The sequence below is a fragment of the Xenopus laevis genome, chromosome 5L (assembly GCF_017654675.1).
Source record: "Xenopus laevis strain J_2021 chromosome 5L, Xenopus_laevis_v10.1, whole genome shotgun sequence".
Classification (NCBI taxonomy): domain Eukaryota; kingdom Metazoa; phylum Chordata; class Amphibia; order Anura; family Pipidae; genus Xenopus; species Xenopus laevis.
The window spans coordinates 13,676,587-13,704,126 of NC_054379.1; the positions used below are offsets into that span (position 1 = coordinate 13,676,587).

The window sequence follows — 27,540 nt, forward strand, 5'->3', positions numbered from 1 at the left end:
CAAGTGAATTGCATCTTAATGCCTGCATGCCAGCAGTCATCCCATTCCAACACAGATGCAGGAAAAAGCATGCACCATAACCTGCAAGTGTCCAAAACAGATTTGCTTCTGTATTAATGCATGGCTCACAAGTTGCAGTGGATGCAGGGGTCGGCAATTACGATGGAAGTTTTGCACTTTGCACACTAAGCTGCATTGATAAACAAGCTTTTGTATTTCTGACTGCTCTAGCATTTCGGTGTTGTTGTCTCTTTAAGAGCCGAGGAGCTTAGCCCCAGGCTGTTGATCCTGTTCTCATTATTCAATCCTCTTTGCAGCTACACATAAGTATTCCTTGTTTATGGGCAACCGCCTGTCATAGTGCTGGCATCTGAACGAGAAACAGAAAATCAATACCGCCATTAAACGAATAATAACCACGTGTAAATATACTTGCGCTCTTTTGTATATGTCCATGGTTTTTAGAGCCTGTAGTCACTGTGCAACCCATTCAATTACATGCGTGTCAATCGCTTACCTGGGTTGAGCCAATAGCTTGTGTAGGCCCAATTATATCTATGCATTTGGGGCCCTACAATAGGGGTATCGCCTAACACCATCCCTCCCTACTATATACACTAGCCCGCTTTTACAACCTCCTTCCTCTGCTCTGTGGAGCAACACAAATCTAGAACCCAGGGCAGACACCCCTGCCAGCACCACCCTCCACAAAATGTTCTTAGGAACCACACTTCCCAGCATCCTCAACCAGACCCTGTGCATCTTTCTCTCTCACAAAAGAGATCTCAGCCCTCTATGGGAAGATGATGTGCACTGAAGGCTAATTCCAATCATTTATAGCGTGTCCGTGTCTGGCACCCGAGTACAGAGCTATCCTTTAGTGCCAAAGTCCGATCAATTGTTATGATGGTACTTTGTAACTGATGGTGACATTTCATAGTGATGGCTTTCATTCTGATTACAGAGCAGAGATGTACTAACAGGGCGGACACACGCGTATAAAACAAACTGCTACCATTCAATCGATACAGCTGGGACATATTTTAAGAAGAGTCTTTTATAGAGGCTTTTGGTGTGAGGCAGGTGCACTGGACTGAAATCAGAATACTCATAAATGGGCAACAGTATGAGAACAGGAGACATGATAGCGATAGATGATAGATAGAAAGATAATAGATAATATATATGTAATACATAGGTAATAGATAGATAGATAGAGAGAGAGAGAGAGAGAGAGAGAGAGAGAGAGAGAGAGAGAGAAAGAGAGAGAGAGAGAGAGAGAGAGATAGATAGATAGATAGATAGATAGATAGATAGATAGATAGATAGATAGATAGATAGATAGATAGATAGATAGATAGATAGATAGATGTTAAAATAACTTAATGAAGTTAACAGACTTATGACATAACCATCACCGACCTGGTGAATATGAGTAATTTTCTCAAATTAGTAGACAGGCCAGTGGACTGGATTACATATAATCAGAGTGGGAGTTCCCTCACCCCCCCAACCCAAACTATTTGTCTCTATTCTTAGTTTGTATGCCCGAGGAACCAGCCTGTGATTTGTCCATTAGTGCATCTCATTGATCTGCAGCTCATGTGACCAATAATGAATTATAGTATGGATGGGTGGAAAAACTTTAGCTGGAGAGTACTGAATATGGAAGAGGTGCTGGAATAGTATTGCTATCATCTATCTATCTATCTATCTATCTATCTATCTATCTATCTATCTATCTATCATCTATCTATCCATCTATCATCTATCTATCTATCTATCTATCCATCCATCTATCTATCTATCTATCTATCTATCTATCTATCTATCTATCTATCTATCTATCTATCCATCTATCATCTATCTATCTATCTATCTATCTATCTATCTATCTATCTATCTATCTATCTATCTATCTATCTATCTATCTATCTATCTATCATCTATTTATTTATCTATCATGTATCATCTATCTATCTATCTATCTATCTATCTATCTATCTATCTATCTATCTATCTATCATCTATCCAACAGTGACCCAATACAATTTATTTTGATCCTTTATTTTTGGCCATTGGCCCCTGAAGGCACCAGATAACTAATTCCAACACAAGGAAATTCCTTTGCCAAACGCCAACACAAATTCAAGCCTCATATGGTAACATGCAGATTTAGCTTAGATAAGGTCAGAAATAGCCAAATTTTTAAAACTACAGCTGTTTCGTAATACCCAGCATTCTCAGCTATCCATTTGTTCTCCAAGAAGGCCCTGAAGCCGACCCACACTAGTGTATATCCGCACAACAAAAATAAATAGTCATGAAAAGGACAAAGTGAAGGAGGATTTGGGCAGATTGCTTGTGGAATTTGTTGTTGAAGCAGTAAAACAGACAAAACTATTTTGGCAAACCAAATTTCCTATACCCTCGTGCTTTATTTATGTACCGTCCAAAATTCCTGGGCTGTTAAAAAAACACAAAAGCTTCCATGAAGGAGTCATGTTATTCTGAAAACCCGATTTGTTTTTAGTAAATACAACATCTTAAAAGCATTAATATGAGAAACGCCTTACTTGACCCATGCATTTTATCAAATAGATCCCTTATATCAGGAATGTTAATGTAGGGTAACTTACCCACTTCCATCTCATTATGACTAGTCCATCAGATATTCTATACTCAAGATCTTTATGCCAAATCAAAATGCTAAAATGTAAAAAAATATCTGGTTTGGCATGAAGGTATTTCAGAAAACCTGAAATTATTCGGAACTAGTTTATTTTAGTTTGAAATGCAAATATATAAATGCATGCACTCTAAAGGGAAAGTAACAACTTCTCTTATTAATGGAACCCTGGCAAAAAGAATGGAAAAAAAAAAATTCGAGTAGAATAGATCAGACTTGCCTGTCTTTTGTAGAACGGCTCTGTAAGTTGGAAAATGACGTTTCCCTGCAATCAGTGTCTAAGTGAATGTTTGTCCCAGTGTGTCCCCGCATGCTGTCAGCTCTCAGCGGGGGGGCTAGTGAGTTGTTACTACATTTGATTTGATTGCCAGTAGGAAACATCGTTTCCACCAACTGTTTGTTGCCTCTTGGAAAGATCTGTGCTTTCTTTAGACAGCCTCCTCTCATCCCATTTTGCCAGTAGAGGCTCGGCATATGTTACAGAGAACTCCAGTTGACAAACAAAGTGACTGGCTAATTGTATTTAAATTCACTGTAGTCAGTTGTCAGCCTTACCCTTTAATCTGCATAAAGTTTCTGACAATCCCTATTGCAAAACAAAGACTTTATTGGCTTTGGTTCCCCAATCGCTGAGCGCTTTATTTCTCACTCTCTGTTTTTTTTTTTTCCCAACGTCTTTATTACTCCGATAATCACAGAATAGCAGAGGGACGGGATCGGATGCTTAATCCATTGCAGTTAAAGCTGTATAAGAGCCTGCGGCAAAGCACAGGGAAGAACTGGAGCCTTATGGGGGGCGGTTTACAACATAAAGCAATAGATAGAAACCATTTTAATGTTTAATTTCCCCTTTACATTTGTCTAATGGAAAGATGAAGATATAATTATGCAATGATATTATGCTTTTTTTATACCTTTTAGCTACTGACTACGCAAGTGCAGTCATTGTATACATTGTGTGATCACAACCTTTATTCTCACATTCTATATCTTTTGTTGCCCTGTGGAACCCCCTTAATAGAAACTTAGAAATGAGCATGAGCTGGCACTTAGGGGGCAAAGTTTCATGCGCTCATATTATGTAAAGATAAATGCTGTATGATTAAGTCAGTATAGTTATTCCCAGCCTACAATGTTGGACGTGGGCAACTTGGGCCCAATGGAGAACTAGATCTTTAACCGCCACTCTTTTGGCCCCTTTATCCCACCAAACATCTCCCCCTCTTCCACCTCCCACTAGTTCCAATGCCTCACACTCTGGCCAACACCACCTCCACCTATGTCACCACAGGAGGGTCTGCAGCAGGACTAGGGGTGCAAGTTACTACCAGAACCTAGTAGGATTTCCCCCAGTATCATAGTGGGCCAGTCCACACCTATTCTCTACAAGCAACCCCCTATATTTGCCCATAGTCTGTACAGAGAGATACCCTTAAACAATACCGTATGGGAACTAATGCTCGGGACCTGGCGTTTTCCAGATAAGTCTACTACTTTAAGTCTACCAGAAATAATTAAATCATGAAAAAATCCCAATAGGGATTTTGTCTCCAACATAGATTCATTATATCTGAGTTGGGATCAAGTACAGGTATGGGACCTCTTATCCAGAATGCTCGGGACCTGGGGTTTTCCGGATAACGGTTGGGTCTTCATGCCTTAAGTCTACTAGAAATTCATTTAAACATTAAATGAACCCAATAGGCTGGTTTTTCTTCCAATAAGGATTAATTATATCTTAGTTGGGATCAAGTACAAGCGACAGTTTTATTATTACAGAGAAACAGGTAATCATTTTTAAAAATTTGGTTTATTTGGATAAAATGGAGACTATGGGAGACAGCCATTCCGTAATTCGGAGCTTTCTGGATATCGGGTTTCCAGATAAGGGATCCTATACCTGTATAAGATATTGTTTTATTATTACAAAGAAAAAGTTTTGATTGATGATGATTCAATGATACGTCCAGTAATTCAAACAGGTTTATGGATAGCGGATCCTGTAGCTGTACCAGCACTGACATTCCCCTGTATACAGCAGGAACGTGGTTGAAGAATAGATGAATATATCTGCATCTGAAACAGGAATACTAATATTCTTGCCAGAATTTTAAGCACATTTGTAGTGTTCAATCTGCCTATAGCGAATCCCACCATAATGAAGAACTAAAGCTATGCCATTCGAACAACGGAAATAAGTGAAGGTTGCTCAGTCCATGGATTGTGTTTTTAGAATGTACAGAACATAAAGACTAGAAAAAGAAAGGAATGAGCCTGCTGGTGAGACTGATGGAAAACTGTGTCCATGTCATAAAGTAATTACACTACAACTGTAATTAGCAGAGCAAGGGAAGGAAGGTGACTGGTTTTATGGAGATGACAAGCTACCGTGTAAGGAAGAGAAAATAAAATAAGAGCTGGCTGCTAGAGCACGAAAGCCATGTCTTTAACCAGATCAAATTCTAGAAATTGGCTGTCAGGACAGGATTGTTGTGATTTATACCCGTCTATCAAGAGAATGAAGGAAAGACAGAAAGAGGGAAGCCGAGAGCGGCTGTCGCTTCCATTCGCAAAGCACCTTTAATTTCCCCGGCACCATCTGTTACCAAATCTAATTCACATTCCCCTTAATCTGGTTTAGTTCTGTAATACTAATTCTCCTCCTACCTTCTCAAAAGTTGCTCTCCATTAAAAAAATAAACCTTAGCGTTGGGAAAGCTGTGACCCTCAAACAGAACGCGCCGCTTTCTGTTCATTTTCATGCAATGCTTTTGTCTGTTAGGTTAATATATATCTCGTACAACTAAAGGGAGAACTCAAAGGGACTTGTTGATGATTGCAGGAGCAGTCACTAAGTGCTAAAATGTACAGACGTTTGTGCCTGTTACTGTGAGTGAGACATTAGGCACCACCTGGAGGTACAAGGGGGATGCCATTTATCCCATCAGAGTAGCTACGAGTGGGTGCAGAACACATTTTAGACAATATGGGGTGTATTTGTGCATAAATGTGAATTTGTGGATGAAGCAGGTGGATATGGCACTGTGCATCCAATTAGGCTATAACAATAAAGGTGGCCATACACGTAGAGATCCACTGGTTTGGCGATCTCTCCCCGATATACCCACATTGAGGTGGGCGATATCGAGCTGATCCGATCATGGGCCCTAGGGCAATACGGCGGTCGATCACAGGACTGCATCAACAATAAGATGCGGCCGCAATCCAATGGTATTTTTAACCCTGCCCGATCGACATGTGGCTTTCAGCAAGATATCGATCACGTGTCAGAGGGCCCAGCACTAGGACCAATAAGCTGCAGACTCGGTCTGTCAGCAGCTATTATCGGCCCGTGTATGTCCAGTTTAAGGCTATAAACCGGTCACCCAATCAGAAGGGTAGTAGATGAGCCTCAAAGACCATCCATGTACCCAACTTGACTGCATGCTTAACAAATGTGATCCAGCAGACCATTGCTTCCAGAAACTTCCCACATCCTTAAATGGCCACCTAACCACCAGCTGCCCTTTCTACAAATGTGTATTTTTAAAATATTCTTGAGTTCTTGACCCCAAAAAAAGCCCTTTTGTCCACGGGACCACCAGGTGGGACCACCAGGCCTTATATATAACACCCATCTCTAAAGGAATTCCTTCTGTCTAAATTCAACATGTTTAGGGACAATTTGTGGTTTTGGTACAATAAAAGGGGGGTTTTAACAAAAACAGGACATCATGCATGAGGGTGGAATGTATATTCTGGTCAATCCTGTCCTGGTTTTAAAACACAAACACAGTATACAGTAAACAGAACTGACCAGTCAATGAAACAATTATTTGGGGTGAGGCTTTTAAAGTAGTGGTTCACTTTTACATTAATTTTTAGTATGTTATAGAATAGCTAAGTCTAAACAATGCTTCTTCTTCTTCTGACTCTTTCCAGCTTTAAAATAGGGGTCACTTACCCCATCTATACAAGAAATGCTCTGTAAGGCTACAAATGTATTGTTACTTTTTATTACTCATCTTTCTATTCAGGCCTCTCCTTTTCATATTCCAGTCTCTTATTCAAATCAATGCGTGGTTGCTAGGGGAATTTGGACTCTAGAAACCAGATTGGTGAAATTACAAACTGGAGAGCTGCTGAATAAAAAGCTTAATAAGTCAAAAACCACTAATAATAAAAAATGAAAACCAATTGCAAATTGTTTTAGAATATCTCTCTCTGCATCATACTAAAAGTTAATTTAAAGCTGAAGAACCCCTTTAATAGTAAACAGGCATTGCACAGGGGTAAAAGTGGCGCCCCTTGATGACATCATACCATGTACGAGCCTCAGAATTGTACAATGGGGCAGCATTGATCTTATACTCATCTGTATGTTTTTATCAGCACTAATGTGTAATAGGATGCAGTATGATGTAAGTCGATAAATCAGCCACCCTGATATTTGCATGTTCCCCAGAAATTCTTGCTTCTTGCTGTTTCTAAACCCTACTTATAAATAGGGTGTCATTTCCCAGCCAACATCTGACTCTCGGCAAGTGTTGATAAGTCAAATGAATCCTCAGCCCTGGGAATTGTACAAGAGCCATTTCCAGCACAGAGAAGTGCTACATAATGAAATGGTATTCTTTAACTCAAATCTAATCAGATCAGAAAGCAGTTACAGTTGGAAGCCACTTCTTTAAAATGGCATTGTCCTAATGAAATGATCCTGCTAGAAAGTGCCTGGGATTTAATTAATGGTACTATTTATGCCGCGCTCTAATCGTTCCTCTAGGGTGTTTGGAAAATGATCTTGTTTTCTGCTGGGGTGCAGGTGCCAATGGCCCAAACTGGGACTTTGCTCGAGGTGACAGAGTTAGAGGAAAAAGGGGGGTCATGGTAATGCACGGATATAGATTATGGCCGATGAATTAAATCATGGATGTTGGTAGACTACAACTCCCAGGATCCCTTGAGAAATACATTTGGTATACTGGACACTGTTTCTTTAAAATCCTGCATGCAATGTTCCAGCGTCCCTTGTTTCATTAATAGGCCAATTTTTTCTACTTGAATGGATAAAGTCCACTTGTACGCGTATTGACTGCAGACAATTTGCCATAGTGTACTTTAATATGCATGGTTTGCCATATGTATTCCCAAGGAGCTATGCCAATTGATTTTTGCACTTAAGACTATCAACATTTACGCTCTCCGAGTGTTCGATCCTGCATTCCCTCCGTTCAACATTCTGTCCCACAGATGCACCTCGTTTAAGAGGAGTTGCGCCACCCGCAAGCAAATCGTTGCACTGGATTTCCACCCTTGATTGTTCTTTGTAAGTACAGCCTGCTGGGTTGGGACCCCATGAAACCACTAACACTGTCCCCCATGTTACTAGGCAGTCATTAATATTTTAGCTCTGACCTGTGTTTCACCTGTAACCCCCAATAGCTGCCGTGTTAACCAGCCTTTGCAGCCTACAACCTTTCCTTTCAAAATATGAAATTGCCATCAACGCTTTGACAAAACCAGGAGTAGATCCTTTTACTGATGCCCCAGTTAGCAGGTATCCTCTCCTAGTAGTGTGATATATTTTCTTTTGAATATCTCTATAGGAAATAATGTAGCCTAAATAAGAGTAATAGAGGGGTCATTTACCTCCTACAGGGCAAAGAGCTAAAGATGAGGGCATTGCACTTTTTTCCTTGCCCATCAGGTAGAATAATAGCCATTTTGGACACAGAAACCTAATATGGCAATTTATTTATGAGGTGTGGGAGGAGTAAGGCACATAGGCACCGCCCCCAATCCCTAGTCATCCTCTATCTTGTGCATCATTCCGGCGCAGGCTGTAACGGAGTCCTATACATGCTGCTCTTTGAATAAGCAATAAGGGCTGCGCTTTGGGACATACAAATTAACCCGATCCCAATCTAAGTGTTATATACAGGTCAGGGAACAATGAGATGGCTTCTAATATACTCAGATTTTATTCTAGGGCTTACATTATTTCTTACAATACAGAGGTTGAAACGAATGTGGAGGGATTCATCGATAAACGTGGAAATAAACTCTTGTAAAAAGTCCTAAAAATAAAAACGTATTTGGATTATATGGAGTGGGAGTAATTTTGGGGGGATTTTCTATTCTCCATTCAATATTCATACAGGTATGGGATCCTTTATCTGGAAATTATCCAGAAAGTTCGGACAGGTCATCTCCAAATAGACTCCATTTTATCCAAATAATTAAAATTTAAAAAAAAATATTTCCTTTTTCTCTGTAATAATAAAGCAATCCCTTGTACTTGATCCCAACTAAGATATAATTAAACAAAACCAGTCTATTGGGTTTATTTATATTTATTGGGTTTTGTATGATTTTCTTGTAGACTTAAGGTATGAAGATCCAAATTACGCAAAGATTCATTATCCGGAAAACCCCAGGTCCCGAGCTTGATAACAATTTCATACACACACACACATATATATATATATATATATATATATATATATATATATATATATATATATATATATATATATATATATATATATATATATATATATATATATATATATATATATAAATGACTTTTTATCTTCTAAACTAGGACCATCTCTTTCCCATCTATTATTATTCTAACCCTAAAACGTATGTAAATAGGGAATGCTGTTTCCTACCCATACACTCACGTTAAGTACGACTTTAGTTTTAGTAATCAACTAAATGGACTTGAATAGAGGTTTTAGTATTGTTTTTTTATTTGGGAGTAAAATCAATGTTTCAGTAGCCTTTATTAATGGAAAGTACTATTTAGTCACAGGCGGTACGTCTGCCAAATCACCAAATGCATATTCTGGTTGAATAACCTCTATTGCATAAAAAAATCTTAATGTCTTATTGGCTTAACTAAATCTAAAAAGAGAAAAAAAAATACAAGAAGGAGAGAAAGAATGTAAAAAGGATTTTGCATGTGAATTGAACTTAATAGGTTTGACATGGACTAACCTTAAAAAAAATCCAATCCACTCAAATCCCTTTTGAAGGCTGCGGCTGAAATTTGTGCAAATCTTATAGAAGTAGCCGAGCGGCTGTGTTTTCAAGCTGTCTCTTTCTTCTGTAGATCTAAAACTCGCCTGACACACGCATCACACCCACCTTTTTAGGAATTCATTCTGCAAAAGGCTGATTTTTTTGGGGGGGGGCAAAAAAGCAAAGCAGATTTTTTTTTGTAATATTTTATATCCAAATATATTATTTTCTTCTTCTCAACTACGTGTTTCTGTCGGCCCATTCCTTATAGACGAAAAAAATAAACACTTAAAGAAGATTGTACATTCTTAAACTACAACAGCCATTGTAGAAGAATAGAAATTTCTAGTTCATTATCCTATTTTAACTTTTTTTAATTAATTCTATGTGCTCCATGTTGGCGCCACCCAAGATGATTTTTATTTGTAAATGAATATAGGTATGGGAATCCGTTACCCTGATATCCATAAAGCTCTAAATTACAGGAATGCTATTTCCCATAGACTCCATTTTATCCAAATAATTAAAATTTTTAAAAATGATTTCTCTGTGATAATAGAGCAAAATCTTCTACTTGATCCCAACTAAGATATAATTAATCCTTATTGGAAGCAAAACCAGCCTATTGGGTTTATTTAATTTACATGATTTTCTAGTAGACTTAAGGTATGAAGATCCAAATTATGAAAGATACGTTATCTGGAAAACCTCCAGGTCCCGAGTATTCTGGATAACAGGTCCCTTACCTGTATTTTACTCCAGTTTAATGCATCATTTGTGTAATTCTACTTTCCGCCAAAGATATATACAAAGTATTGAGTCAACACCATTGGCCAGTACAGAACCTTACAGTTTATTTAGCATCTGGGAAACTTGATTTTATATATAATAAAATTGAAACTTGATTATTTTTATAATGTTATCATACAGGGGTAGAGGTAAACTAAATACTCAGAGGACAGTTTACAGGGGAAGGCAAGTAGGCAATATTTAACTTGAGCAATGGACCATAAAAACAGGAGAAGGTAAATCAAGTAGTGGGAGTGAGATTGTGGGTGGGGGGTTGGGAGTCTGTAAGTCAACCATTGAGCAGCAAAAGATACCTTTATGCATCTGAGGGCCACTCAAAAGCAGGAGTAATGGAGTATTCAACAGCTGATCATTCTTATATCAGGTATAGACCAGATGATGGACAGGCTAGACTACAAGACGTAGATTTAAGGCACTGCATGAACAAACAGACCGATCCTTTCATAGCAGTGAATAGGTGGTCTCTCAACTGATTAAGCAGAAGTGGGGGTACCTATAGATGCAGCTTTTAAAGTAGTTGCTGCTTTAAACTCATTCAATTCAAATGTCTTTTTCCCGCCCCTAACAAGTGTACTCCCGAAATTGGATTCTCTTTTCGGTGACATGATTTATAATAGACGCGTGGAAGGGATTTCATGTGCTAAGCCTCTGTGGTTTTTGTGGTGCTTTTGTAAGATCGCAGATTCACTTTGGCACTATAAAATATGAAGAACAATTGTCTCTTTTTTATTTATTTTTTTTCCTTTGGAATTTGTGGTTTCTGCTGGTGCCAAATGCAAGGGAAAGAACATATCTGTTAATTCAGGGATATTTATGTTTAAGTAAGATACTGTTCATTGTACAATATAGGGAGTAGGACAACTCACTCCCTCTTCGTACTGATAAGCATATAAGATGTACATTAGAATTAGAATTTGAATATTATGATGGTGGATTCATTAAATGACTTTCCAGTTTACTGCAATGCAGAGAAGTCGATAAATTATCACTTAAAGTAAAGTTAGGTTAAAGGGGGGCTGAAAAGAGACAAAAAGTCCGCCTCTGTCCTCCCGTCTGACCATTTTTGGCAGGGTAGTCCTTTTTCACTGGCCTGAAAAGAATTGAGACTTATAAAAGGTTGTGGAGTTTGACACAAGGCTGTATCTATATCAGGGTGTGGTCTTGGAAGAGGAGCTTGCAATCAAACAAGTGTCAGTGATAAAATGGATAATGTTTGGTTTATTCTATGACAGAGGAAAGCACAAGAAGAAGCGTACGGGAATCAGAAGCACAGACGGGCAAATACTCGCAGCCCCTGAACTGATAAGAAAATATTTCTTAATTTCTCATGTATCATAAACCTTAAGGGCTTTATATAGAAAGAAGAAGCCCCTATGAATTTAACATTCCACTAATTCCACCTCATCGGCTGCCTCCAGGAGTGCGTGTTCATTTTTTCCGGTTGTGAATTCACCTCAAGCTATGGGTTCGGGGCACGGCACCCGAGCCAATCGCCGAACTTGCTGAGTGCGATACAAAGCTGATTTTATCGACGTTCCATATTTTGCACGGATTGTGTCCCAGGTCACTGCCCCTATCGGGTGAGCTGCAGTTCTACTTTATTTTGCAGCCGATATTGTAATGTTCTGGGATTTATGGTTCCGAGCTGATATTTATTTAATGAGTTTTACGGAGTTTGGATATAAGAGCCGGCTACACATATTCTTCATTTATGTCAAGGGACTGTTTATAACTTACAAAATCGGAGAAAAATAATAAAGCACCTTTGGGGAACATTGTGCAGCAAAAACAAAAAAAACAAACCATGTTTTTTGGGATGTCTGCAAAGGGGACTCCTCATCTGCACCCTCTTGTAATGCCTAGTGGCCCACCCACACACAGACAGCAGTTAATGCAAAGTTGCATAGACTATAGTTTATATCTGTGCATCGGCTTGCATAATTCTATCCCCTCATCCCACTCCCCATACTTTATTGACACTAGCAACCTAAATAATTCATGCTGCCTGTGTTTTTTTTTTGGTCTGGCAGTGGATTCTTACAGTGCAGCCTGCAAAGAGCTATTGCTTCTTACCAGATGGACACACAAATGCAGCAGGTGGGACAGATGGCAGGGTGCCCTGTCTGACGCTGGCTGCCTTGCTCTCAACTGCCTTGTCTTTCAGGGCTACTTATGTCAGTGTAGCAGAAAGCAGCATGCGAGCAAAGAAACACATAGCCAGAATTAGACAGGAATTAAATAACCCCGTCAGCACTGATAAACTTCTACTAACGCTTTCGGAGCTTACTTGGATAAAGTTTATCTATTTAACACAGCAAAAAGCAATATGTCCAGTTAGAATTTCTGTTAGCTCTCCATCTGGTGTAGCACTAGAACTATTGATCAACCCTTTATCGGCTAACCTATTTATTCCACAGATTCCCTGATGGTCCAAAGAGGAGCAGAAATCTCCATGGGGAAAAGCCACAGAAGATAACTGATTAGTGGTGGTGCCCAATGGTCACGTGAGTGAAGAAAAGAGTGTTACTTCATACATAGGAAACAGTAAATTGGGTGGATCAAGCATTAACATTTATTATAGAATAGTTTATGTTCATTACACAAGGGCACATGTTGTACGTTCATGGTTTCATGTTCGAACTTAAATTAAGATGCCTAATGAATATATTTACTTATGATGGTTGTTTTCAAGTCCTGTGGCACTTACATTATGTTTATGTTTATGGATAGTGATGGGCGAATTTATTCGACAGGCACGAATTCGCAGAATTTGCGCAATTCGCCGCCAGCGAATAAATTCGCAAAACACCCGCGAAAATTTGCGGCAAAAATTCTCAGGCGTCAAAAAAAAAAAAAAAATTTTGCCGGCGTCGGAAAAAACGGACGCCGGCGTCAAAAATGGCCGCCAGCGTCCAATAAAATGGGTGCCGGCGTCAAAAACGGGCGCCGGCATCGAAAACGAGACGCCGGCGCCGTTTCGCAAATTTTTCGCCGTTTCGATAATTTTTCTGCGAAGCGAAACGGTGCAAATTCGCCTATTACTATTTATGTAATTCTACATGCCTTGGGCTTAGGTGCCAAGTGGCCAATTTATTAACACGGGTGCACCAACCAGCCTTTTATTTCTACAGAATCAAAACACATTTTTTGGTTAAAGGTGGCAACTGCACAGGTGCCCGTTAGAACCGTGTTGGACAAATGAGCAGAATGTTCTTAGTGGTGATGAAGGCAATTGAGGGTTAGATTAAGAAACTTTATATGTTCTATCCCTTAGTGAACAACTGCATTCAAACAGTTATATAGCTCCTTATGGAATCTCATTTACATTAGGGACATCATTTCAGTTCTAAAATTCATGGAGGGCATAAAAGCTACAGACATTAGTGTATAAGGTCTGTCAATGGAACACAAACTCCCCGATTCATGAAACTAGTCCCTGTGCTCTGAAGGGTTAGGAAGTATCCCTTTCTTTAAGATAATCGCATCCTATCTGATCATTCAGCTGATTACAGTAAATGAAGACCTATTCAACTGTCTAGTTCCGATGATGAAGTTTAATATGTAAAAATTATTTTCCGACCTCTGTCATTACCATCGAATTTACAGTATGCGTGGAGATGTGTCCAGGAGATGGTTCTTTGTCTTACTGAAACTGAGAGCAGGTCGGTAATTTTACAGGCCCCGCACCACAAAAATACATTTAGCTTGTCATATGGTCAGTCTCTTCTGTATCCGGCTTGGATGTGGTATTTAGAAAAAAAGAAACTAACCAAGTGAGTATTAATCAAAGGCTGCAATAAAACTGCTACTGAAGCTGTATTGATAAGACTATGGCCTGGTCGAGGGGCTTAATGCACTGTGTGAGTTGTGCTAATTGAAACGAGAATGCTGCGCCGTAAACCGCGCTCCACACTTCCTTCTCCTCCAAGGTTAAAAACCCCAAGGGAGCTCAGGGCAAATGACATCAGCAAAATGTATTGCTTATGACTTCAAGTTACACAACAACATCAGCAGATAAAGTTTTCGTTTGGTCGGAACCAACTACAATCTAATGGTGTGTAGTCACTATACCACCCCTGAGGTACCATATTCCCAGATAGGGAACCTATAGTCTACTTTAGCATAAGGATTTAAAAAAAACCCAAAAACTAAAGAACCTATATGATGTAAAATCCAAACCGCATCTTTGGCATTATGAAGCATTTTCTTCATTAATTTGATGAACAATGAGATGAGCGAGCCAAACTCTCAGTCTATCTATATAAGCCTTGTCCAAGGCCGCCATGCACAGAGCAGAACGGTCAGGCCATTTGGCTGATTTCAGTAACACTGTAATTAATAATGGAATGCTATCCCCATAAACAGTAAGTATAAATGGAATTTGAATAACTTCTCATTAGCCTAATAGTCTCATGTGAACTGTTATTACTAATGATACTATACCTTGAGTGAAACTGGTGTTTTTTCTAAGCCTTATTATGACTCCAAGTGGGTGAGAACCTGAGTGCATTTGTACCCCCTGTAGTAATGTCACTGTCTTGGCTGAGAAGGTAGATTAGGTTGGTGAGTGTCATGTCTGGATGTCATACCTGGTTTGGAGACTCCTGATGTTGATTATCGACCAAGAACATCTCCACAGGAAACCAGGACCCATCGACGATCAATGCTTGACACAACCAGACATAGCAGCCACCAACCTCTGCTTTTTAAGCAGAGGTACTGGGCTAGGAGGCAGTTGATGGACAAACATTAGATGTGGTTTGGGAAGGTGATGTGGGCCCTTTGTGGGTGAGGGCACTATACAAAATAACCAATATATGTTTTATTCTCCTTTAGGGGCTCCTTTGGGTCTTGACTCAGGTTGGACCATTTCTACCAAACTGAAAATTAGATCCTACGACCATATTTTAATGTATAGTAGATAATGCAATTTCAAGGCAATCTATGTATTCATACACCTATTGTATTTACATTCATTGTGCTCTTCAAGCACAGGTACAGGGCTAGGAGGCAGTTGATGGGTAAGCATTAGATTTGGTTTGGGAAGGAAAAGTGGGTCCTTTGTGGGAGAGGGCATTACAAACAATCACCAAGGTATATTTCATTCTCCTCTAGGGACTCCTATGTATTATCTGTTATCTGAACCTAATACCAGGCATGGACAACTTTTGAGCCTACAATATTGTTACATTTAAAACTCCTAAAATCCCACTGACACCGGAAGTTTGTTGGGGTGTCTCGAGGGTTTTAGCCCAACAACGTCTTAAAAGCTGCCAATGACACATCACTGTGTTTCATTATTACATATAAAAAAGTGAAGGACCTGGATGTTGCAAATATTAACATGTTACTTCTGAGTGGTTATATCTGTAAAACAATACACGGTATTGACCTTATGGCATGTTAACTGTAACACTGGCACCCATCAATGAACACTACATGTTCCCCCTTGATACATTTACCGAATCCTTCTATACAGTAGACATAGTATCCCTCAGCCAATACACAGTCCTTATGCACAATAAGACTACATGTAGATGCATTATGTATGTATGTATGCGCAGGTGCACAAATACAGTAAGTAGAAAAAATGTCTTACTTTATCCACTGTTGAGATATATTGGGCAAATCTCTGGAAGACATCTTGTTTTAAATTAAGGAATCCAACGAAATGCTCTTATATTATTTCCTATATTCTCCTTCAATAATTGCTCTTTAAATTCTGAAAACTAAGAGAGAGAAAATTCATTCTGTGCTCTCCATATATTTATTATATATATTTTGCTTGCACCCTTTGCTGTAAGACGGCTGTGCAACACATGCTTGCCCGGCAGCAAAGGGGTTAAGCTGGCATACATACACAAATAATGAACCAATTACATAATTGCACAACGAACCCTTGATTCTCTTTTGCACAAACTACAACTCCCAGCATGCCTGAGAATTGATTTGCCCCCCCCACTGACACATTCTGAAAGCTCCGCTTTATTGCCCAAAGGGTTAAAAAGACAGATCCTCTTAGAGTTTTGATAGTTGCCGCTTAAAGACATGTGGGTTTGAGTGCAATGGTATGGACCATATTAATATTTAATTATTTTACTTATTTAAGTCACTAATGAGCACTTGTGTGTTACAAGCTGCCTGCAATTTGTATTGCAAAAAGCATTTAAGGCACAGTTACAGCTTCTAAGTCTGATCAACTGCATGAATATGATTTTTGCTGTATCCAAAGTGTCAACATATTTAGGGTGAATGTCTGAAGCAATCTGTGGAACAACAGCTGACATCCACACTCTTATTCCCAGGTGACTGCGTATGTGCCTGCTATATGCTGATAGCCCATTGTGATATCAACTCTTATAAAAGCTTGGGCGCTTATACAATAATGTCCAGACACCTTCATATGTAAATGGGCATTTGCAAAACATAGTAGGCAAATGTTTAAACATTCAAAAGGGGAATCCATTGAACCAAAATGGCACTGCTATCAGAGGCACAAGACGGTGGAAAATGATGCGTAAGACATTGACGTTCAGTAAAAAGGGCAAGCGGGATGGGGGAAGCTATGAACTGCATTTAATTGAGGGGTATATTCATACAGTCCTCTGAATGGTCAATTGGCTTGAAGCCTTTGCTTTCTTTCATTATACCCTCGATGAAAAACAATTTTCCTTTAGCTTATGGGTGGTGACATTAACAAAACTAGGCAAGACCTCAGCTTGACAATTGGCCACCACCTTCTTTTCTGCTGCCTGGAGGACAGGCTAAAAGAAGGCTGAATGTTGCATGTAAGTACCACACGTGAATCCAAAAACTGAGGGTAGATTGATGAATTTACCCCCCCAGAAGGGTTAAGCTTTTCACCAGAATTCAGAAGTATCAATTCCGGTTGGGATCCTACCCTACAACCCAAGTCACAAAGTCCCTGTTTATAAGAAATGACTTGTTTTTACTCTATAACTCTCTATATAAGTGCATCTCTAGGATCATGAGTATGTCTATTGTAGGTGTTGTGCTTTATGCCCCCTTTTTACCCAATTTTGATAAGGCCCAACATCCGGCAACAAATTATTTTCAAATGTCAACAACACCAAGGTTTGAATTCATCATCTGTTATCCAGTACAATTCCAAACCTCAAATTGCTCCATACACTGCCACTAAGATATCCAGAGGGTTACACAAGCATACACATGTAAATAAGCCAATTACACAGTCACACTTATATGCTTTATCATCCAAGCTCTAAGCATAGGTATGTTGATCTACTTTCACTCTACCACTTGTGATCTATCACTTCCTATTGGCTGGGTGAGAACCCGTCGATCATTCCAAAATCATCTTCAGCATCCTCAGCCCTACTCAGTAGCAGACCCAACTGGCCAGCAAAGCCTGGTAGTTCAGACATTTACAAATGTAGCTATATTATGTTTTATACTTATTATAAGTATTTTATTTCTTATTATAAACAGTGCTGGGTGATGTCATCTGTCGCAATCACAGCTGAGTGATGTCACTTGTCACATGATTCATTGCAACTTGAACAATCTTACTTTAAAATATATGGATTTTAAAACTTCACCCCATAGCAAGAATTGCAGAAAGGTACAACCCAGCAATCCCTTGATGGTTTCCAACATTCTTTAGATATAATTAAATGGCAAGCATGCTGGGAGTTGTAGTCAAGGGAAAAAAAGGATTTAAGTGAAGAGCTTGACTTGTACACGTAACAAATGTATCATTGATTTGTAACTTTAATTTTAGCTGTAGAAAATTGATCTATTGTCTTCTATTACCAAGGAGGGGTTTCTCTGTTAAATATAGATATGAGGGCCCTTCGGTCGCAGCTGCACAAATCTATTTGCACACTGGTTCCTGTTTAGTAAATAAGGAATGTAGGGCCACAGTGACTCGTGCATTGCTCTCCTTTGAAGATGGGGCAAGAGGGGTGTGAGCATTCTGTTTATAGTGTACACTCTGCCTCTCTCGAATCTTGTTTTATGTTGTTCACACCTGCTGCCGACTGGTCGCCTGCTGATGAGATGCGGTTCTTGCTGCACCAGAGGACTTGACTTGGAATGGAAGAGAAGGAACTCGCTGGCTCACTTCAATGGGGGGACATAATGACTCCCTCTACAGATCCAAGAACTGCAGTCACTGTTCAACTGTTTACATAACACACACACAGCCCTTTCATTAGGTTTATTGTGATGGAAACGTCTTTACAATACAGACAGGCTGTAAGACTGCAAAGAGGTTTCTGTTTCAGGAAAAACACCTAACAAATGTAGATTTCTACTACACAACTGGGAACCAACAGATAATAGCCAGACATAGCAGATCATGCTAGACTACAATACCATTCTCAATGAACCTTTCTTTCACTGCATACAGAATAAGGACCCTTTACAATAAGGTTGTTTAAGTCTAGATATTTAGTGTTGGGTAATCAAAAATGCTCAGCTCTTGGGGTATCTTAAAGAGAGAGATAGATAGATAGATAGAGAGAGAGAGAGAGAGAGAGAGAGAGAGAGAGAGAGAGAGATAGATAGATAGAGAGAGAGAGAGAGAGAGAGAGAGAGAGAGAGAGAGAGAGAGATTCTAGGATCAATCTAAGTAGATATATAAATTGAAAGAGAGAGATGATCAATGATAGATAGATATATAGATAATAGATTCTAATCAATTACAGGAGGATTGTATATATATATATATATATATATATATATATATATATATATATATATATATATATATATATATATATATATATATATATATTCAATTGTACTCTCTAATGGGGACCCCATTATTCTATAGATAATACTTCTTCCACACATATAAAAAAGCACAAAATAACACACAAAAACATATCTTTAACTCTTGTCTTGCCTTAACATACACAAGCAATGCATCTTGATATGTTTAGCATAGCACAAAAAAAGGAATTCCAAGTCTAGATGAAGAATAGAAAGGGAAAATGTACAACGACGCATTAGGGCTTGTTTGTTTGTGTCTTTAGAACATGGAAGGTGTCTGAGGTCCAGCTGTGGAGGGCTGGAAGAAAGCAATCAAGGCTGCTAAATGAGTCTGTCATATAGTGGGTGTCACTAAAGGATAGGGCTCCATAAATCTTGTCATGGAGGTATTCATCCCTCGCAGCTTTTTACTGGTGTACCCATTATTTTTATTTTATAAGGCAACGACTTTAGTTCCACTTCAGTTCCCCTTCCAACTACTGACTGCGGGAGAATCACTGATCAAACTTGCGTGTTCTGAGTAATCACTTCTGACCAATGCACAGCTGAGACCTGCCCTGTTGGGTACCACAAGGAAAAGGGTGTTTCAATATGGGAAAATCATGGCATTTTCTTCCTACACAAGGAGTGCAAAGCTTATGGCTCTCCAGCTCTTGTGAATCACAACATCATCACGAGTTGGGAAGAACTGCTATTCAAAACAGTTGCAAACCATTACTTTATTAAATATAAATATAATATTACTATTGAGCAAGTAGTATTACATATCGTCTCTTTTTACAAAATCTAAGCTGACCAACCGCAATTCCAAAAGTGTTTGACTACTCAGCAACATCTACCTGAATCTTTGGTCGGGGGCCGAAATTCTACTTTAATTCAATGAAATACACTAGCAGACCACGTTATCCCATTAAAAGGTCCAACAATAATTTATGACCCTTCTCTTTGCTTGGATTTCTTTTATTTTTTTGGTGGGGATGCTTTTGGCAAAGCAACCAGTGTTTATCATAGATCAGATTAAAGATGATTTAAAAAGCATCAAGGAAGGGCAGCAATTTATTCTTGCTTGAGAAGCCAGAAAAAAAATATACATATGGAAATGTTTTAAAATCATAAGGTTTAATCAGGAGACCTAATTAAAAATATTCACCGCCACGCAGGATTTGCCCCGGTGGCACTAATAAAGGTTGATTAATCACATTCCAAAGCAAATGCAAGTAAAACATTAAGAGAAATAATAGTCCATGGGGTGGGGAGGAGGTCATGAGTGGTTTAGGAAAAGCAACGCTTAAGTGCCGACTCAAGTGCAAGGTTGTACAAAAGTGAGAATATTTTGAAATCTACTGCCTTTTTTTACAAGTAGTTTTTAAGATGTAATAATTTGTAGATGGAGATAAAGTGAACATATTTGTCTACTGATATCGGATAGGAAATTCTCAGCAATTTTGCAGCATTGTGGGTTTCAAGCTTCATGAATGCCGCAGTAACTTGTGATATGATTGTAAACTGACCAGTAACTGACTTTATACTTAGTGTTTTTGTTGCGCTAAGAAAGTCATTTCTATGAACCGATCCTAATTCTGTCAGGGGTTCATTTGCATATTACTGCCTTAGGGGCCAAGGACTATTTATCAAAAAGAAACTCACCTGTATTCTCAGGTGACTGTGAGAAATATTAATAAGTGTTATTTAAGTAAGATTTATTTTTAAATGTGCTAGAAATAATATATTGTATAATGTTTTCATTGCCAACATTCTCCTCCCGATTCGGAGACATTTTCTACTAAAAATGTGAGTGAATTGGTAGATCAATTTATTGCCACATGACTGGTATAATTTTATTTTAATTAGATCAGAAGTATTGGGGACCCAGATATTAAAGCATATATTATTGTTGGTATTAATTCTAGCAAAGCTCAAGTTTTATTTGATTTTTTTTATTTTTTAAATGTTAAATGTTTTCACATTATCAATTAAACAGAGGTTTTACTGACTAAAGCAAAGGCCCTATCGTTGAGAGAAAAGGGATTTTTTTTCCTCTTTCAGATGGACATTTGGTCAATTTATCATCCTCGAACATTCAGTTTTCTTGAATTCCCCCCGGCTGGCAGAGAGAGAGAGAAAGAGAGGTCTAGGAAACAGGGCGCAGTGTCTTATCGAATTGTATTGATCCCAGGGTGTCAGTGATCTAATCAAGAACAATCAATACTAATCCAAAATCAATCCGAACACTTTTTGCACTATCATTTATCACATCAGAATGCAACACCCACTTCCAAGTATAAAATGAAGAAAAATGAGAGAGTGACACCGAGAAATGGAGACGGAGAGATATGAGATAAAAGGGGAATTTAAACAATAACCCTGTGTTTAAACCTTTGGTAACCCTTTCATTACTGAAATCATGAATAGACATGGCCAATGCAGAACATTAATTCAAAGCTCATCAGAAACGTCCGAGTTCATTCCTCCTCCTTGAAGAATCCTCTTGGCAAACTACTAACTGATTTTCCAAAAACATCAAAAAATCACAGGGTTTTGCTTGTTTTTTGAGAGTTGCTATTATTAAATAAACTATTTATTGCCTTTGAAACTAAAGTAGAGTCTCAGGTACAAAACATATATCTTGTTTATAACAGGAGAGAACCTATTAAACACATTGGAGAGATCTAAGCTGGCCCACCTGTGTTTGAATGAACTAAATAACAGCATGTTCACTAAAAGTATGGGTCTATTTTGAAAAGGAAGAAAGAAAGTGTTGCCGAAAGTGGTATATGAAAAGTTTCTCACTACTTTATAATGGAGCATAAGTTGGCGATAAAATAGTTTCCTGCCTCAAATTCTCATCACTGTCTATTCTTGGATCCCGTCAACACCAGCTCTATTCAGTTAAGGAGAGTTAAAATTAAACTATTTATTAACAGAGGCACAGTCACTTTAAATTAACTCTTTAGGAACTAGACAGGATACCTCCTTACACATATTGTAGCTTTCAAATGCCCCTAGAAGTCCTTATGAAAAAAACATATCGTACAAAAAAAAGGCAAATTAAAGTTTTTTCCTAGATGATCAATGAGTTGATAAAGCATCATTACGTGTAAAAGAGGGCACCAAAAAAACTCTCACTCTTTATATACCTTGTATCCGAAACTTTTCATAATTGTTAATGTAAAAGTGCTGGCACTTTTCTATACTGATAACGTGTTGCCAGTCAAAAAAAAAGATTACTCTTTTCTTATTCAAAGCATATCAGCATTTGAAAAGCTTTTTCAATTGTATCAGCTGTTTAACCAGCGCACTTAACGGAAAACAGATAATCTAAAGTAATGAACTGTATTTACACACAATTGTGCGTATCGCGAAAAAAAGAAAATGACATCAAGGATAATTGTATCACTTGCGCATGCGACCTATTGAAGGTTATGTTCAAATAAATGTAGCGCATTGTTGGAATATCAAAAAATAAACTCAGGAGCTATTATACTAAGATGATTTTGATTTAAAGCATTATTACTAGACCGGTATGTGATCGGTTATCTGGATTGTCTGGGACTGTATTTAGAGCACCATGCCTTAAGGCTACTAAAAAAAAAGCCTTGAAACATTTAAAAACCCAATAAAATATTTTTTTCCCATCAGCATGGATTTAAGATAGCTTAGATACCATCAAGCACGAACAACAGTCTTATTATTAAAGAGAAAAAGCAAATCAAACAGAAACTGAATGGAGGACATGTAGGAAGGGACCACCATGTTTTTGAGCTTCCTGGATAAAGGATATACTGTACATATAGTAGATTGCATATCTGAATTATTATTATGTATTTATCTCCAGACTGAATATTTTATGTCAAGGTCAATGCGTTATATTCCAATAGGGGTGGGGTTTGGGACCCAATATTGCCATTTTATTCACGTCCAAAGTGTCAGCTAAAGGCAGCCATTTCTGGAAATTTCTCCATTACTTTTATTGGTATGGAATCCCGTTACACCACATCATCTTAACCCAAACCGTTAACTAACCGATAGATGCACAAATGCTAGGAGTCGCATTTCTTTTAGTTGAAGGAACACAAATACGTGTGATTTTTAGGGACAAAAAAGAATCATTTGACCTTTTCAGAGAAAAACACCTTTATGCCCAATAAACTCAACAGCACAAATGCGTCTGTTTCAAAAGCTGAAATTTTAAGGAGAGCCGTATTAAGATCTCTTCTTATTGTCCGTAATATTACAGAAAGTGACATGTTTTCACATTTTATTCACAGCTACCCTCCCCAGTACAAAACTGCTAAATAACACGGATCTTTTTCTGTTATAGCACTATGGTGACTTGCTAGCTGACATTATCTATAACATGTCCGATTCAAAGAACTACTGTAAGGATAAATCTTTGTACAAATGTACATTTCTGAGAAAGTGTTGTTTAACTCCTTCACTCTTAACAGCACAACATAAGTCTACTGGCTTACTGGGAACAGTTCGTAAGTCACTAAACAGTCTATTGTAAAGTGTCTAGATATAGCGGTTCTCCTCAAATAATTGCTATGGTATTTTCAGTTTCTGATTTGTTTTATTTTGTGCATGCAGAAATCATTTTCTTAACCTTGACAGATGACCATTGTCTTCGTAGCACCAGAGATACAAACCGACAGAGACATTTCCTACTGTTTATTAGTGTGGTGGGTTAAAGGTCAACAACTCTTCCTAAATACAGAGTAAGACAGGTGTCAGTAGAATATGTCATGATTCTCTATATGGGAGGGTCAACCGAGTGCGAATGAAGAACTTCAACACAATTTTAAAGACTTGATAAGAGGAGCACAAAGGGGAATAAAATCTTGCTAGAAGTTCCGACAAATTGCTCTTTTCTCTTTTTTAATTTTAAAAGTATTTGGGGAACCTTATTTACATGTATATTGTCTAAAAGTTTTCGCTTAAATAAAATGAAAGTAATTAAGTATGAAAGATTTTTGTTTTATTTTTTAATTTGATCAAATATATTATTTCTGGCCGTATTTCATGGTCTCCATGAGCTTAAAGGTGAGACTTTAAATATCTTTGGATTTTGGAAGTTGCAAGCTTATTTAGCATGGTCTTATTTTTGAAGGTAAGACTAGATTGATACCTGCATTTTTCTTTAGTAAAATTCTAGAAATTAGTGTGGCTAAAAGGGAGAGCCTCACACATACACAATGTTTTTCATGGATTGAATCTATTAGACAAATAAACAAGGAAACTTAGGTGATGCACCGGCCCAGTGAATGAGAATTGGCAGTCACGTGCCCTGTTCATGACCCCAAGACAAATGTTTTCAATGTGAGGCTAATGAAATGGCTTTACAGTAGTTTTCATGCATTGCACGCGCCTTTGGTAAGGAAGGGGTTATTGAATTTTCAGCCTGAAATGCACGATTGCTCTGCTCTGACCTTCTGACAGCAAAGTTAATGTAGTGAATTTTTCTAATTTATTTTACAATTCAATGCTCCTTCTGCCATAGCTAAAGGTTTTTATGCGTGGATTTTTTCCCCCTATATTTTAAATATTTCACTTAAGGCTTGAAATAAATGGCCTACTTACCCCACTACCTGGATTTGAGTATAGAATTTGCTTTGGAATTCGCCATGTTCTAGAAGAGAAGGTTCTTGATGGTAGGAAGCACACTGATCTAGACCTAAGCCAATCCTTGCACCAGCAACCGTGACACAGCAGACATAAGACAGATGGGACAGGTGTCGTTTGAGTGAATGCAAGCTTCTCATTGGCTCTCTGATATGACCATTACCACCTGTGTTAATTCCTATTTTGGGAGCAGGATAATAAGGTGCTTTGCCGCAGCCTTTATTTAGAGTTCCTACTTAACCCTCCTAATTGCTACTTGAACAATTCCTCTAGCTCTCAGCATTTTCTTTGTGATTGCTACGTTCTCAGTGAACGGTTATATTTAAATCAAATATTTTTTATTGTAAAAGAAGAGTGCTAAAAAATCAATACCAATTCATTTTTTTCCAAATATTTGTCTATATACTGTACCAAAATAGCTGCCTAGAAATTCATTTTAACTTTGCATGACAAAAGGTATTTGGACTACCTAATCTTCGTTTATATTTATTAGTATTTAATAAATTTCATAGCCAATGTCTTATTGCTACTAAGTATTTCCCTTTGGTACAGGTATGAGACCTGTTATTCAGAATGCTCAGGACCTGGGGGTTTTCCGGATAATGGATCTTTCCGTAATTTGGGTCTTCATGTCTTAAGTCTACTAGAAATTCATTTAAACATGAAATAAACCCAATAGGCTGGTTTTGCTTCCAATAAAGATTAATTATATCTTAGTTGGGATCAAGTACAAGCTACTGTTTTATTATTACAGAGAAAAAGGAAATTATTTTTAAAAATGTGGATTATTTGGATAAAATGGAGTCTATGGGATGTCTCTGTTATTCGGAGCTTTGCGGATATTAGGTTTCCAGATAAGGGATCCTATACCTGTATCTACAAAAGCATGTAAGGATTTTCCTTATTTAACTGATGCTAAATTCTGTTGGAGACAGTATATATATATCAGGTGGGATGTCAACAGAAATATCATTTTAAGCCTGGCATCTGTTAATACTGGTCTAAAAGACAAAGCAATTTTAAAAATGTAACTTCGAAGTTGGCCTTCACAAAGTAATATAAATTCAAGAAAAGGTTCAGATGAAATCAGAAGACAATTTAAACATTTTTAAAATGACTTAACAATCGTGCAATATTCAAACGCTCTCTCTCTTCTAAGTGGAATGGTATAGAACAGCCCTAAGCTACATATGTAAAGACCCCTTTCAGCTTCGTTGTAAACCCCTATGGAATCGTATAAGAAATCTTTTAGGTAACTCATTCTATCAACTTTTTTTCAACGTTGGCTAATTATTTATGTGCTGCAATAAGAATTTCAAATGTTTACAGTTGTTAAATATCTGTTTATTTACACGGTTGAAAATGGTTTTACAATCGGTGCCATGATTATTCTAAATACTTTTCTTGCCTTTTTTTTTAATGCCTGGATCAATAAACGCAACATCTCCACAATATCTGCCTCTATAACTACCTCTAGGGGTTGGGCTGCTAGCTACCCATTTATTTTATTTTACTTTTTTCCTTGAGTGAATTTTTTTGAAAAACAGCTGCAAAATATCCAGTTAGAGGTCCTCAAACTTTTTCAATTGACAGTTTGAAAAAGAGTGCTGCTGCCTAGTTTACATTTTCACACTTCATTACATGGGAAACACAAGTGGTGTTAACAGATGGACAACCTGCTTTGAAGAAATGACAAGGGAAAATATGACTTGCTCCATTTTGTGCGAAATGCATGTTCTTATTTGAATAAAAAGGGCGTTTTTTTTATATTGCATTATGATAATTCATTTGGGCCGTATACATATTTTTTTCAACCAAATTTTGTATTTTTTTTACATTTGAATTTAAGGATAAGAACATAAACTACGACTGCTTGTCATTAATTAAGCACAACAAAAATATAATAATGTGTGTGTTTTTCGGCACTTATTTAAATTTATGTTACAAATATTTGTTAAAAATACCCAGACATTCTAAAATTTTAGATAGTTTTGTTCTGCCTTAAAGGGCTATGGCTCTGAAAGTTTTCAATGAGAAGCCATTTTTTTAATTATATTTAAAGGATTGCATTCTTCTGTGTGAAGCCAGTTTAATGCATTTATAAAAAGGCATGATAAAAGAGAGACATTTTACAATTGAATCTATCCTATCCAGGCTGTTTATCACTAGACATCCACATCTACAATAACATGGTTGACATTGACTCCATTGTATATATGATTTAAATGTATTTCTAAGTGTTATCAACAGACAATGTTTCCGCCATTAATTCTCCTGTACTTTGTTTACAATGCTGTCTACATATTAGTCAACAAATGCATGCTCTAATCTCCACTCAGCGCCAACAAGGCTTGAGGTTGTCAAGTACTGGACATCAGCAGTGGACCCTGAAGTGAACACCATAATGCATTTCAGATCTTAACAAGCCTAGAAATTATACTAAAAAATCTATAGAACAATATTACGTTAAAAAAAAAAACTGCAGTGGATTTGGTGGCTTGGTTTCCAGAACAGTAACAATGAATAATTAAATCATCCTCAACTGAGGGATCACAATTTTTCTTAAAATATCTCAATATCTCATTGAGCCATTGGCAACCAACTGGAAAAAAAATGTGTTTTTCTGGTTAAGTTAA

At 37.8% G+C, this 27,540-nt stretch overlaps 1 protein-coding gene across 9 annotated transcripts in view; it reads right to left on the reverse strand.

Annotated features, from left to right (window-relative positions):
* esrrg.L (estrogen related receptor gamma L homeolog) overlaps positions 1-27,540 on the reverse strand; it is a 460,320-nt gene that overhangs the window by 101,213 nt on the left and 331,567 nt on the right. For 2 of the 9 annotated variants that reach the window (XM_018262597.2, XM_041562542.1), the window contains exon 2: positions 16,125-16,254. The exons of the other annotated variants lie outside the window; for them this stretch is intronic. In XM_018262597.2, the coding sequence (XP_018118086.1) occupies positions 16,125-16,168 (44 nt within the window). In that variant the 5' untranslated portion in view covers positions 16,169-16,254. The remainder of the gene's footprint in view (positions 1-16,124; positions 16,255-27,540) is intronic. 9 annotated transcript variants of the gene reach the window in all.